This window comes from Myotis davidii, unplaced genomic scaffold (genome assembly GCF_000327345.1).
Source record: "Myotis davidii unplaced genomic scaffold, ASM32734v1 scaffold265, whole genome shotgun sequence".
Taxonomy (NCBI): Eukaryota; Metazoa; Chordata; class Mammalia; order Chiroptera; family Vespertilionidae; genus Myotis; species Myotis davidii.
The window spans coordinates 5,317,608-5,333,235 of NW_006296627.1; the positions used below are offsets into that span (position 1 = coordinate 5,317,608).

Consider the following 15,628-nt stretch of genomic DNA (forward strand, 5'->3'; position numbering starts at 1 on the left):
AGGAAGGGACAAAAAAATGCATGGCTCTTCTTGAAGTTGCAAGGGAGGCTGGGTAATGGTTCCAGGTGGGTATGTTTCCAGATAAAAATTCAGAGTTCCTATTACTATAGAAGCAGGGAGAACAAAACAAGTGTTGGGACACCAGCAATTTTTGCTCCTGAATCAATCAGGCACAGAGCCTGGGCACAAATTCAGGTATTTTGACGTGAGACCAGATGTTTCCTCTTTTGTAGCCTCCCATTTCAGGTAGGTTTTATTTTTTTAATTGAGGTGAATTGCTGACACCCGCCATGTTCCCTACCGCCCCCTGATGGTCAGCGCAAGTCATAGCAAGCGGTCAAACTCCCAGTTCAGGGGACAATTTGCATATTAGGAGCAAGTCATAGCAAGCAGTCCAACTCCCAGTTCAGGGGAAAATGTGCATATTAGGCTTTTATTATATAGGATTCTCTATTACATTTTTATTTTCAATCATTGTAGTACTCAGCTGTAGAGTTTCTGTCTGATTAGTTTGGTTGTGGTAATCACTTTACAATGTAGACAATGTGATGTATACTTTAAATATATACTACTTTTTACTTGTCAACCATACTTTAATAAAGCTGGAAAATTTTAAAAGAAATCCAGTATTAGTTATTTTTATTACCCTTTTAAGCAAATGGTGTTTGTGTATGGGCATGTATGTGTGTGGGTGTGTATGCACATGCATGCATGTGTGTGGGTGTGAGGCAGGGAGGTGTGATGTAAGGCAGAGTGCAAGTGCACTCTTCCTGTCTTCCTTCAGGTGAGCAGAACTGAATGCATGGACCATTGTGTTTCCTCATTCTCTTCCTTCAGCCTTCATTACTCCTAGAAGCCCTTCCCAGGTTCTCGCTGTAAGCTGTCTGTTAATGATATTGTGAATATTTAAGGTTTTCTTTTTTCCCTTCTCCAGAGCTATTTGAGTGAAGAATTGAGAAAGGCTATGCCTATAACAGTAGCCAATGCTGCTTATTTCGAAACTAATACATTTGGGAGTTATTGATGTGTAAATAGAAGGACATAACACAGGTTTCTTTATGTAGTGAGAATTCCTAGAGCTTGAAAAATAGAGTTTGAGTTCTTGTGGTGTTTCAGATGGATTACGGTTGGGAGGAAGAGACCATACTTGTACCATCATTTATAATTTATTTGGCCCCAAAGAATAGGACTTTGATGAAGCAGCATTACTACAAAGAGCAGAAGAAAAACCTCCATTCTGAGAAAGGGAAGTGGAGCCAAGCCTTCTTCTAAAGTTCAAGTCCAGAGAGTTGGGGCAAGAACTTCTTCAGTGGGAGTAAAGACATATCTCAGAAAATGTGGCCCGTCCAATTGGGGTGAACTCCATCGAACATACAATGTTGACTCAGCCTGGCCTAAAATTGATCTCCTTTTGGATGATGCCACCGTAGCATCTTTCTATTATGATTGCAGAATGTGCCAAGGGACTTGTCGTATTCAGAGTCTTCATCACTTTAAAGAAATGTGTGGCTTGTATAGAACTAGAAGTTCTGTGCTTAATCATTTATGTGTATAGTTAATGTCAAGAGAATTGGGTGAAAGTTGTATTATTCCTAAATTATTCTGAGAATTCTATGTGTTAAGGCTTTGAACCATCTGAGAAGTAATGCACAGAGACTCCTTCATGCTTCCCTCTCTTCTTATATTTGCTCAGCATCCAAACTCAGTGGCATTTCTGGGAAGCAAAGACATCAGATAGAGAGATGGCTTCTCTTGGACAAGTGTGGTTATCATGGTGTATCTCTGGAAAAGGTGGCTTTCTTGTGGCTGAAAACCTGCCCTGGAGAATCATACACAGTGTTGGAGATGGCCTAGTCCTAGCTGTCATAGATAGGGCATTATGTCACATGGGCACTGGGTAGTTATTATGACCCCTATTTTATATGGATTCATCTAGTACTCAGGTAATTTAGGCTACAATCACAGAATAGATACGTAGAGTGGGGATTTGACCTCACAATTGTTTAATTCTGGAAGTCAGGCACTTTTGCTCACCCAACACTTGCACCATCAGGGAATCTAAGTCACATCTTCCTTTAGAGTAGAAAACTCTTTAAATATCTTTAGTGCTCCTGAAAGTCACTTGATATTTTATCTTTTATTTAATATAAAATCTGACCAGGGGTGTCCCCTGAGTGGCAGCCACAAAATGGGTGAAATGGGCACTGGAAATGTGTAAATCTCCACCTGCCCCATCCTGGTGTTGTGGAGCTGGACATGGGAGAGTGTGAGAATGGCCCCACCTGCCTCTATACCTGGAGGGAATCCCAGTAGGCCCTGTCCCTTGGAAGATGTGTTAAGATTAGGAAATGAATCCCTTTCAGGTCAGGTCTGTTAGCTTCTGTGCTTGGCCATGTGTGTGTGTGTGTGTATGTGGGGGGCGGGGGGATGGAAAGGGGAGATAGGGAGGTGAGTCTTCATTTGAGTTCTGTGGGAGCTGACCCTCAGTTTGCTGCAGCCTTTGAGTCTCATGGACACGAGTCCCATTGGTTTTCAAAGCAACTGTGTTGGAGTCTTGTTTCTTGGTGCAGTTCTTCAAAGTTGGGGAGCCCCATGTGAGGTATAAACCCTCTCCCCCTCAGAGAATCTTTGGGTTTCTGAGTTCCCTCCCAATTGTGGGTCCCCACACTGGGGTGGGGTTTATGTCACCTTCCTACGCTGCAACATGGCCCTTTTTCTCGTTTGCCTGATGTGAAGAAGTTGCTGTTAGTTTTCAGGTCTTTTTCAGAGGAAATTGTTCCATATGTAGCTGTAGCTTCAGTGTGTCCATGAGAGGAGGCGAGTTCAGGATGGCTCTGCATCTGCTATCTTGAATTGCCTCTCTGATTTTTTATTTATTGATTGATTTGAGAGAGAGAGAGAGAAATATCCATTTGTTGTTGCACTTATTTATGCATTCATTGGTTGATTCTTATATGGGCCCTGAACGAGGATTGAACCTGCAACCTTGGGATATCTAGATGACACTCTAACCAACTGAGCTACCCAGCCAGGGCTCACCCCTCTGATCTTTAATGTAAAAATAACCTTGCATTGCTGGGATAAACCCATTTGGTCATGATATATTATCCTTTGTATACATTACTGCATTTTAGTTAACTATGTTTTATTAAGGACTTTTGCATCTATATTCATGAGTGATGTTTGTCTGTGATTTTATTTTTTTAAAAATGTATTTTTATCAAGGTTTGGTGGCAATTACGCCGGTCTTATAAATAACTTGGGAAGTTTTGTCGTCTCTTATTTTTGAAAATGTTTGTATAGTTTTGGTGTTGTTTCTTCTTTAAGTGTTTGATGAAACCAATGAAATCATCTTAGCTTGAGGGTGTTGGTGTGTGTAATGCTTGTAAACTATAAATTCAATTTATTTAACAAATATAGGTCTATTCAGATTTTCTGTTTCATTTTGAGTTGTTACTTAAGGTGCATTTTCCTAGGAATTTACACTTTTCACTTAAGTTGATAATTTTAGGTCAACAACTGACATTGATATTAAAATTTAAGGTTGCCTCATAAAAGTCTGGCTTTAGTCCAAAGTTTTTCTCTGTTGTCTGTGGGATTGATTAATTTCTGTTATCTCTCTGATATCCTTCTACTTTGATTCTTTTAAAAGCTTCTCTTCTTTTTTCTCTCAAGGTAAAAACTTAGTTCATAGATTTTAGAACTTTCTCGATTTCCAATATAATAACTTAAAACTGTAAAGTTTCGTTAAGCAATGCTTAAGCAGCATCTCATAAAAGTTTCATGTGTGTTTTTATTTGGTTAATATGTGTTCTGAATTTTTAAAATGATTTTTTTCTTTGACCAATGCATTATTTACAAGTGTGTTGTTTATTTTTCAAATATTTGGGGTTTTCCTTGATATCTTATTGTTAGTGATTTCAAATTTAATGACACTATGAATGATGTCATTCCTTTTACATTTATTGCAGCTTCTTGCATGGCCCGACACAAGGTCTGTCTTGGTGAATGTACCATGTCTGCTTGAAAGAATATGTTCTTTAGTTTTAAAGCATAGTGCTCTATAAATATCAGTTAGGGTAAAGTGGTTCAGATGTTTTCAGATCTGTTTTTACTGATTTTTAAACATTTAATCACACTCCCACTTGCTGGGGGTGTTGTTGTTAATATCTTTAGTTATTATTGTGGAATTGTATATTGATTTCCTTAAACCTGAGAAACAAAACATTGCAGGTGAGAAAATGCTATCCCAAGTTGTTAAAGGTTCTGTATCTACCAGGTGTACAGCCAGCTTGACCTCTTTGCCCGTGTTTTTAAGCCTCTTGTCTGTCTTACTCTCTGCACAGGTGGAAACACTTTCCAAGTGCCATGTTAACATAGGGAAGTAGGCAAAATCTAGCTTAGTTCAAACTGGTCTCTGCTACTTAAAAAACAACAAACATATTTTTAAAAAAATTTAAGTTCTTTATTGTTTAATGCACGTAAGTCTCCTTTCTCCCCCATTGACCCCTCCCCAGTTGTCCCCAACTCCCAGCACATGCCCTCACCTCCCCCTCCCCCCTATCTGTGTCCATTGGTTATGCTCATAGGCATGGATACAAGTCCTTAGGTTGATCTCTTACCCCCTTCCCTCCCGCCTTCCCTCTGAGGTTGGACAGTCTATTCAATGCTTCTATGACTCTGGTTGTATTTTTGTTCATCAGTTTATGCTGTTCATTATAGTCTACAAATGAGTGAGATCATGTGATATTTATCTTTCTCTGACTGGCTTATTTTGCTTAGCATAAGTCTCTCCAGTTCCATCCATGCTATTGCAAATGGTAAGAATTCCTTCTGTTTTACAGTGTAGTATTCCATCGTATAGATGTACCAGTTTTCTAATCCACTCATCTGCTGATGGGCACTTACGCTGTTTCCAGATCTCAGCTATGGTAAATTGTGCTGCTATGAACATAGGGGTGCATATATCCTTTCTGATTGGTGTTTCTGATTTCTTGGGATATATTCCTAGAAGTGGGATTACTGGGTCAAATGGCAGTTCCATTTTTAATTTTTTGAGGAAATACCATACTGTTTTCCACAGTGGCTGCACCAGTCTGCATTCCCACCAGCAGTGCATGAGGGTTCCTTTTTCTCCACATCCTCGCCAGCACTAACAACAAACATATTTGACACCAGCTTATTTCTCCAACTAGGTGGCACAAAACCATGCCCTTTATATAGTAGCTGCTGCTTAATATCTATTGTTGAATGAGTGAGATTGGGGTGATTCAATGCAGAAATCCAAAGTGAGGATACATGCTGCGGCTCCCTTGTCCCCTAAAATTGGTCTGAACCACTAAGTTAGTGTGACAAGAGGGCATGGCTGTCTCCATGGGCCACTCCTTTAATTGGGAGGTAATGCCCTGGGGTCTAATTAGCAAGCCTCAAGGAACTTTTGCTAACCATGGATGCGCCATAGCTTCCAAAGCAGAGGTGTCCACGTTTGGCAATGGCTTTGGCTGGGGTGATTCCACACGCGCTTCCCCAAACCCTCTGTGCTTAAAAGTTGATGGCAACCCTTCTGTGCTCTGGCCAGACTCCCTACTTGTGCTGCTCAGCTGTGGAGGCTGCAGCTCACTAAGGTGAGTGCCCTGTAAGCTCTGGTCTCGAGGACTCTCTGGCTAGAATAAACCTGCGCCGATCAAGGACCCTTACAGAAAACAGATGTTTATACTTGCTTGCTTTCTCTCTGCTTTTGTGCTCAGTGCCCAGATGGAAGTCTTGCTGAACAGTGTCTGAATATTCTCTGGTTCTTACCTTCAAATGCATCAAGTGTGAGTTGATACACACACGCACGCACACACACACACACAGATATATGGGTGGGGCAAACGTAGGTTTACAGTTGTGAGTACATGAAACATAGTTTCAATAATACAAGAGTATTAGTATGTATTAATTATTGCTTGATTTTTCATATGAATAACTGTAATCTTACTTTTGTCCTATATATATATATATTTTTCCCTTTAGATCTCCATGGCATCATTAGATTCCTCCTTCAGTCATTTTCTTGCTCATAGCTTAGCTGCTGAGAACACGTCCTCTTAGATGGTCAGATGCTCACACTGCTCTGGTCAGGAGTGCGCTCTGTAGTGCCTGAGAAGACAGCTTTGAAGACAGGGGCACTGGCTTGCATTTCTGCTTCTAACCCTTACTGGTGTGAGAACTTGGCCAAGCCACTCATTTCTCTGTAATCCTCATTTTCCTCAGCTGAAAAATAGGAACAGTCATACCAGCACAATGATGCTCAGTGGATTAAGTGAGAAGATGCACTTAAAGTGCCCTGCGTAGGGCCTGGCATACAGCATTGCTCAATAAATACAAGCAAACGATGTGCTGCCGTGGTCACCGTGCCCTCTACCTGTGGAGCTGCTCAAGCTCAGAGAGTGATCCCACACACATAGTTTATTATTCAGAGGCTTGTCCTATGAGCGCCCAGATCAAGGCTGCAGGCTGCTGAGTTCCCCAGCCTCCCCCTGGGCTGCCCATGGCGTGGACCTCGACACCCCATTAACTTTTTGGAAATTAGAGCAATTCCAGAGTGTGTTTCACTAAGGTATGGTCATGGTGCCCTTTCCCCAATGGCAAGGCATTGTTTCATATAAATGAATCCCCTGATACCGGAGCATGAAAGACTTATTTACACTTTAACCTTTTTAGGTAGAAATGTTCCTAAATTGCAAATTTCCTTTTACTTTCAAGACAGAGAAGGTATCTGAAAACTGGTGAGAGATAAGTTCAGTGCAAGGCATGACACATGTAATGTAAACTTCGGTCCCAGGATCCTCAGGCAAGGTGGTGAGAGGGATATGATGTAAAAGTACTTATCTGCTTTCCTGTTATTTTAAAGTCCATCGAGTATTGACTATCATTATCAGTGAAATTAGTTTTTTTGTATTTCTAATTTTCCAGCCTAGAATCTGCGGATGGGGGAAATAGAGCACCACACAGAGGGAGGGTGTTGTTTGTGGTCACTTAGTTACCAGTGTCAAAGTTGGACTAAAATCGGAGGGTTTTGGTTACCAGACCAATGCCCCCTTCATGGTGTCATCCTGCCTCCTTTGGCCATTTTCAAGTCCAATGTTAATCTCTCTGAAGTTTCAGTAGTGGGAGACTTGAGCAGGTAGGAGGGTGTAGCAAAGAAGCATTGCAAGGGGAGGGGTTACAACAGGGAGAAGGGACTATTGCAATGGGAGAACTCTCCGACAATGAGACATGCCAGTGTCTCCCAGATTTGGTTGTGACTCCTGTTGTGGCGTTTGCCATCTGCGACCTTGAGCAAGCCACTCAAACTCCAAATGTTTTGAGCTTCCTTTTTCTCATCTATAAAGTGAGAATATTAATAATTATCTTAAAGGGTTGTGATGAGTGTGGACTAACAAAAGGAGTGAAGCTCATGAACGTGCCTGACCCACAGCAGCTCCACCTGGTGGCAGCAGCTTGAACTGCAGGAAGTGGGAAGTCCTGTTGGTATTCTGTTCAGACTTGTTCAGGTGCTCACAGACTCAGGTCTGAGGGTGTGTTCACAGCTTAAGGATGGTGTGAGGAATTTGTACAGTACAAAAGAGGGTCAAATAAGGACAGAAATGAGTCCATGGAGGAGAGGTTGCAGGTGTTTGATGATGTTTAGGTTGGAGAAGAGTAGTCTGGGTTGAAGTTAATGATTGTCCTTTAATCAGTGTCTTTCTTAATTACTGAAAGAGTGAATGACTGTCTTCATACTCTTGAGATTCTCTCTGAACCCTAGAAATATTCATGCCCTTCACCTCAGCCTTCCCATTTTGAAGAATTGCTCTAAGGAAAATTGTCCAGAAATTTATAGAGGAAGGTCATGTACTATAGTATAAGACAGGGAGTAACATACAAGCTCATAAATAGAGCTTTTATGTCAAATAAGTTATGATATTTTTAAAATAATGCACCATTTAAAACATCTTTGGAAGATGATTACCTTGGGGGAAATAAAGTGTTAAGAGAAAAAGCTGAATATAAAACGATGTGTACATCTTATTCAGATTTGTAAGAAATGTTTGCTCAATTGACAGAAATTCACCATACTGTTACTGTGTTTCATGCTGACCATCCTAGGAGATATGTACTACTAGTTCCATCTGAATATGAGGAAGCTGCGTTTCCCAGAGGTTAAATATTGCCAAATGTCATTCAGCTGGGGGGTGGCAGAGCTGGGATTCAGCCCATGGGATGGGGCTCCAGCGCCTGGCGTCTTGCTGTGATGCTGTCCCCTCCCTGGACATCCGCTGTGCAGCCCCATGCAGGCACTGGGTCTTAGGGCAGAACGTCCTTATTGGTTCTTTTTGGAGGGTTAAGGAGGACCCGATAGAAACACTGAGCATGTTTTATACTTACTGTGAGACTGAATACAAGCAAAATATGCTAAAATTTATTTATCACCCAACAGGGTACCTACCTGTTCAAATTTGTTTTTGGGGTGTACACAATGGTTATGTTATTTTCGGTTATAGCATTCTCTTTCAGTAGCAGGACTAGGGCTATCTCTCCTGTCTATCTTGTGGGTAAATGTAATCATTTGATCAGACCATTTTCAGAATTTTAGAAAAGAATAGAAGAAGAAATTTGCTGTAAAATACATGTATTTCCAATGGGAAATTTCTGGGAGAGGGAGATGCTTCATAAGCCTGGGCAGAGTATCGCGGGAGATGACCATCATTTCCTTGTTCCTGCCTTGGGCCGTGTCATTGCTCCGCTCTCTGCTCTCCTCATTTCCAGCTGCGTCTGATTTCAGCCCTGAGTCAAATCCTTTGTGCCAACCTCAGTGCCTCTGCGCCTCAGGCACGTTTGTTGTTCCTCTCAGACTTCTGTTACCCTCCCCCCCACCCCCACCCCCGGAAGATCCTGTCTCCTAAGATGCAGAGACTGGGACCTATCTAAGTCCATATAATGGTGGAGGATCCTCTACTTTCCTGCTATTAACAAGTGTAATTTGACTTGATATTTTTGCAGCCGCAGTAACAAGATGGATAAAAGGAGTGCTCAGAGGCAGTTCTGTGGGATTTCACTTCCTTTGTTCCCACTTTCTACCCACCTGCCCTTGACCCTAAAAATATTCATGCCATTCACCTCAGCCTTCCCATTTTAAAAAACTGATCTTAAGAAAAATTGTTCAGAAATTTATAGAGGGAGACCATGTATTAGAGTATAAAGTTGTACTCATGGTAGAAGTTACTGCATTTTTCCAAGTTTATTGATTGACGTACCCAGAAGAGAAGGCCTGAAGCCGACTTCCTAATGTCAACACATCTCTCCGCCTGGCTTAAAAAACATCTTATTTTATCCTTACAACAGCCCTGTTGAGAAAAGCGTTTGATACGGTCCTAGCCATATAAGGGTCAGTGACAATCTTTGTTGGCATTTAGTGGGCTCAGAAATCTCTGTTGAATTGAAACAGTTTTAAATCTTATAATCACTTATCGGCACAAATTACTTAGAATATGAAACACTTATTTATGGATTTATTTACTCATTCATTTATTTGGTCAACACGCTTTCATCGTTTTCCCAGGTCTGTCTCTGGTCTGTGTTCTGCATGAGACCTCATAATTTCTAGATAACGAAGTGTGTTCCACATACAGCGTTTTAGCTGTGGCATGAAGAAGGAGTTGTGGGTGTTTGTTATGACAATGTGTGACCTTGAGAAAATAACTATATTTTGATGCTGCCTATATAAAAGGAGGGAATCAATCAAATACATTTCCAAATGTGTTTGTGCTGATTTGAGCTAATGTGTGCAAGGAGCTAACCTGTGTCTGGCACAGGTTAGTGCCAGGAAATATTAGCTCAGTGAAATAAGATGATGTACAATTGTAAGGTCTTATGTATGTGTAGGTTGGTATCATTATTTTTGACCTCTACAACTATCATTTATTTTTTCATTTAATCAAGAAATATTAATTGAGCACCTACAATGTACCAGGCAGTGTTCTAAGCACTTGGAATGTATTAGAGAACCAAACAGACAATGAACCCTGCCTCCTGGAGCTCATCTTCTAGTGGTGGGAGCAGACAATAAAGTATAAATATAATAAATAAATAAATAAATAATGTAATATATTTGAAAGCAATATGCGTGATAGAAAGAAGAAAAAGAAGAAAAAGCAGAACAGGGTAAGGGCAATTTGGAATGCTGAGAGATTACAATTTTATTTATATTTATATATTTTTTAATTTAAATTCTTTATTGTTAAAAGTATTACATATGTCTCCTCCTGTCCCAACCCCACCGTGGACCTCTCACTGCCCACTCCCACCCCCAGCACATGCCCTCACCCTTCTACTGTCTATGTCCACGCATACAAGTCCTTTGGTTGATCTCTTACCATCCCCGCCTTCCCTCTGGAGAGGTTGCAATTTTAAATAGAGTGATCAAATGTCCTCTGAGGAAGTGTTATTTGCACAAAGATTTTAGGAAGGTGAGGGAATTAGCCAATAGACATCTAGGGGAAGCATATTCTGGGTTGAAGTTACAACCAGTGCATAGTTCCTAAGGTGGCAGCATGCCTGAGGTGTTTTGAATATCATGGAGGCCAGTGCACTTGGAAAGGAGGGAAAAGGGAGTGGGGGAGACAGGTTAGAGAGGCAATGGGGATCAGATTCTGAAGGGCACCTGTGTCATGGCAGAGGTTCTGGATTTACTCAGAATGGGATGTACGTTCATTGTAGGGCTTTGAGGGAGCCCTCTGATTATTGTGATGAGATTAGACTCTTGGTAGGGTATGTGTTAGGAGGAGGATTAGGGACATCAGTTAGCAAGCCAGGGAGAGGTGACTGTGGCTCAGAACAGGATGGAAGCTATGGAGGGGGTGAGGGTACGTTCTTGTGGAGGTAAAGACAGCAGGAGTTCTTAATTGATTGGATGTGAGATGTGAGGAAAGAGGAATCAGGATGACTAAGAAAGGCTGAGCATTCAGACAGTTGGACTTGCCAACAACTGAGCTAGAAGCCTTTCAGAAATATATGTTTTCGGGGAAAGATCAGGAGTTTATTTTTGGACCCGGTTGGTGGACCGGGCAGGTATTTTAATTCCTTATTTCACAAACATTTACTAAATGCATACCATGTGCTAGATAGTGAACACTGTCTAGAGTCAAGCGGTCGGGAGCCTTGCTATCAAGCAACTCACAGCCTAGTGCGGAGAGTAGGCTGCTAAATGAACAATTATAGAACAGCGTCACTGACACCATGAAGATGGTATAAACCAGGGACAATAGAACACAGAGGAAGGGACAGATATCCTTACCTTTTTAAACTTTGAAAACGAGGTTCTGAGAAGTTAATTGATTTGTTGAAGTTCATAGTATAAGTCATAGCTGGAGACTTGTGATATTGTGATTTTTAATAAGAAATATATATTTGGTCTTTGTCCACATATGTAGCACAGAGCTTCTAAAACCCTTGGAATTTCCTGACCAGTGATTAATATAAAGGGTCTTTCGTCATGCTAATGAGGTGACCTTTGGAATGCCCGTAGGTTATCTAAGGATAGGGGCCAAGGTTGACGATCACCAATGACCTATGATTTAATCAATCATGACTAAGTAATGAAGCCTCTATAAACATCCAAAGGGTGGGGTTTGGAGAGCTTCCAGTGGTGAACAGGTGGAGAGTTGGAGAATGATGTGCTCAGAGATCATGGAAGCTCACATACCTTGCTCCATGTATCTCTTCCACTTGGCCATTCCTGAGTTCTATATACATTTATAATAAACTGGTAGTCTTGTAAGCCAAATCTTTCTCTGATTTCCGCACTAGAGAATTAGTGGAGGCCAAGGAGAGAGTCATTGGAGCCTCCAATCTGTGACAGAAGCATACAGGTGTGTGTGTGTGTGTGTGTGTGTGTGTGTGTGCGCGCGCGCGTGCCTTGTAGGACTGAACCCTTAGGAGGTGGGACTTGATGCTATATCTCCAGGTAATGTAAAAAATTGAGTTGAGCTGTAGGACTCCCAGATGGTGTCTGAGAATTGCTTGTAGGTGTGGGGAACCCCTCTCCCCTAGTGAAATTGGGTGTTAGAATCATTATTAGACCTGAGTACAGTTTTCTGACTCCCGGGATCTGGGAAATTTTCTTATATCACATAATTTGTGTCATTGCAGAGCTAACCACTTTGTTGATGCTCAGGGCAGAGAATCCATGGGCACCAAGAACAACGTGACTGAGTTTGTGTTGTTCGGCCTTTTCCAGAGCAGGGAATTACAGCATGTGTGCTTCGTGGTCTTCTCCCTCTTCCACATGCTCACTGTCCTGGGGAACCTCATGGTCATCATCACCATCAATGCCAGCAAGACCCTGCGTGCTCCTATGTACTTCTTCCTCAGCCACTTGTCTTTCGCGGACATGTGCTATCCGTCCGCTACCACGCCCAAGATGATCGCTGACACTTTCGTGGAGCGCAAGACCATCTCCTTCAATGGCTGCATGACCCAGCTCTTTTCTGCCCACTTCTTTGGTGGCACTGAGATCTTCCTCCTCACAGCCATGGCCTATGATCGCTATGTGGCCATCTGTAGGCCGCTGCACTACGTAACCATTATGGATCGCCGGAAGTGTGGTTTGCTGGCAGGGGCCTCCTGGGTGGCTGGCTTCTTCCATTCCATCCTGCAGACCCTCCTCACGGTGCAGCTGCCCTTTTGTGGGCCCAATGAGATTGACAATTTTTTCTGTGATGTCCATCCCTTGCTGAAGTTGGCCTGTGCAGACACCTATGTAGTGGGGCTCATTGTGGTGGCCAACAGTGGCATTCTCTCTTTAGTGTGTTTCATCATCCTTATTGTGTCCTATGTGGTCATCTTACTCAACCTGAGAAGCCAGTCATCCGAGGGCCGCCGCAAAGCTCTGTCCACATGTGGCTCACACATCGTCACCGTTATTTTGGTCCTTGTGCCCCCCATGTTCATGTACATTCGTCCGTCTACCACCCTGGCTGCTGACAAACTTGTCATCCTCTTTAACATTGTCATGCCACCTTTGCTGAACCCTCTGATCTACACCCTGAGGAACAATGAGGTAAAAAATGCCATGAGGAAAGTGTTTAGGGTCAAGGGGAATTCGGGAGAGAAGTGACACTCTAAGGAATCTCATCCAGCCTGGAACTTGGGAGACCTCCCATTTTGTAGCATCCGACACAGGCTTTGCATCTCCAGTTTGATGCTTGTAATGACAACTGTCCTTCTAACTCTTTGAGAAAAATAAATTTATCGGGGTGACATTAGTTAATTAGATGATATATGTTTCAAATGTACATTTCTATGATATGCCATCTGTATAATTGCATTGTGTGCCCACTACCCAAAGTCAAATCCTCTTCTGTCACTATATATTTGACCCCCTTTAACCTTAACTACCTCCACCCACTTTCCTCTGATGACCACCATACTGCTTTCCATGTCTATGAGTTTTTGTTTGTCTCCTAAGCTCTTTTCATAATAATAATCCCATAGGTTTCTTCCATCCTCCATTCATTAAGTATCTATTGAGTGTTTGCAATGAGTGAGGTAGTGGGATACAAATAAAAGTAAGATGGCCCAGCCAGTATGGTTCAGTGGTTGAACATCGACCTATGAACCAGGAGGTCATGGTTTGATTCCATGTCAGGGCACATGCCTGGGTTGCGGGCTTGATCCCCAGTGTGGGCGTGCAGGAGGCAGCTGACCAATGATTCTCTCTCAGAATTGATGTTTCCATCTCCATTCCTCTCTGAAATCAATAAAAATATATTTAAAAAAGTACGATGTAATTTCTTCCCTCAAGGAGGTCACAGTGAAGGGGGTCCTTAGTGTGATAATTAATGCCTCATTCAGGAAACATACGAGAGCCTGTGAATGACAGAGCCTCTTGGAAGTTCAAGTATCTCACCTATACAATGTGTAATAGCACTAGCTAATTGCTTTACTGTGGCTAACATGTGCTTAATGAAATTAATTCGGTCTCTTATGATAGTAGAGGCACTTTACTCTTATTCCTTCATTTCATGCTCTCTCAGCAGGCAGATGAATCAACCAATGTAGAGAAGTTAAAGGATTTAGTTAAAGTCGCACAGTAAATCCAGAGCAAGATAGCAACCAAAATCCAGGTTCCTTAAATCTGCTTTCGGGACTTTCCCCACCTCAGACGGAATGAATGGACACGAACAGTACAGACAAGGATGTTGTGAAGGACCACGGATTGGTGGTGGCCTGGGATGATGGCGAGCAGAGCCAGGAGAACAACTTCAGCACCTCACCCAGCAGTACTGATTCCTCTCCAGCTGAGCAGGGACTGCCGCCCCCACTCATCCCCTTTGCTTTATTTTGTTTCCATGTAGAGGGAGCCAATTTGTGCAAAATGGATTTAGAGGAGCAGGATTAGATGTCCTTCTAATGAATCATTCGTGGGTCATTTCATCTGGTTGGGTCTCAATTTCCACATTTACAAATAGAGACAGTGACAATGCCAGTTTCAAAAGGTTGCAGGACACACAAGACCTTGCAAAGTCCTGTATCAAAGTCTGTTTTTCAGAGGTGGCTATTACCTCTGTTGATAATGTCTTCTGTTCTCTTTGATCCTGCCCTTTCTCCTAAAGCCTTTGTAATTCTAGATTGATTATTCATTCCTCAGAATTTTACCAATCACCTCACATTAACTTCTTTAATCCTCATGAAATAGGCGTAATCATCAGGGGAAGTGTGATCAGGGTTGGGTGAGGATGGTAGTGTAGAAAAAACTTTTTGTTTCATCAGATGCCTAACAAGCACAAATGCAAATGTTGATCTTGACTATGAGAATAGCAGCAATGAAATAGCCTCTGATATCTTAAAAGTAATATTCTCAGAAGTTTTTGTACATCAGTTTACTTAATCTGTGTTGAACGAATCACCTTCTTTTAAAAGTCCTTGGAAGAATGTGGGATCATGGCCCTGGCCAGTGTGGCTAAGTAGGTTGTATTGTCATCTCGTACCCCAAAAGGTGGTGGGTTTGATTCCCAGTTGGGGCACATACCTAGGTTGTGGGGTAACCGATGGATGTTTCTCTCTCACATTGATGTTTCTCCCTCTGTTCTCTCCCCCCTTCTTTTTTCTCTGAAATCAAGAAAATCATATCATTGGGTGAGGATAAGAAAAAGACTGCTGTTCTACTTTATATGACCCACGAATACTCCATGGTGTCAAGCATAGCCTTTCATAGCTGTCTGTACTCAGGAGAATGTTGAGAATGGAGCTCCTTTCCTTCTTTTCTTTAGCGGGTCAGTGAAAAGTGCAGAGACTTCAGGGAGGGAATCCCGTGGACAGGAACTCACCCTGTCATCTAGCTGTGGAACTTTGTGTTCATTCATTTTACCTCTTGGTGTTGGCATGCTGGGGTATGTGGAAAGATGGTGGCACTCAGCGACAGCAGATTATTTATGCTTTTTCCCAGTCAATGTGATCTTGTGAGGGTCCGAGGAAAGCTTCTCTACTTCATTTACTATCTGAACATGTCTGGTAGAAATGAAGCCAACAGCTCCATTTCAGCCCGAGGGCGTTAGCCTACACAGCAACCTCAATTTTATTTATTTATTTATTTATTTATTTA

At 42.1% G+C, this 15,628-nt stretch overlaps 1 protein-coding gene across 1 annotated transcript; it reads left to right on the top strand.

Moving 5' to 3' along the window:
- The first annotated feature begins 12,211 nt into the window (after positions 1–12,211).
- Positions 12,212–13,141, top strand: LOC102762392 (olfactory receptor 4S1). The gene has a single exon (XM_006772316.1). The coding sequence runs from the start codon at positions 12,212–12,214 to the stop codon at positions 13,139–13,141; it is 930 nt and encodes a 309-aa protein (XP_006772379.1).
- Positions 13,142–15,628: the final 2,487 nt, after the last annotated feature.

Excerpts from the sequence above, each read along its gene's own strand:
- LOC102762392 (XM_006772316.1), top strand. The coding sequence starts at position 12,212 with ATGGGCACCAAGAACAACGTGACTGAGTTTGTGTTGTTCGGCCTTTTC.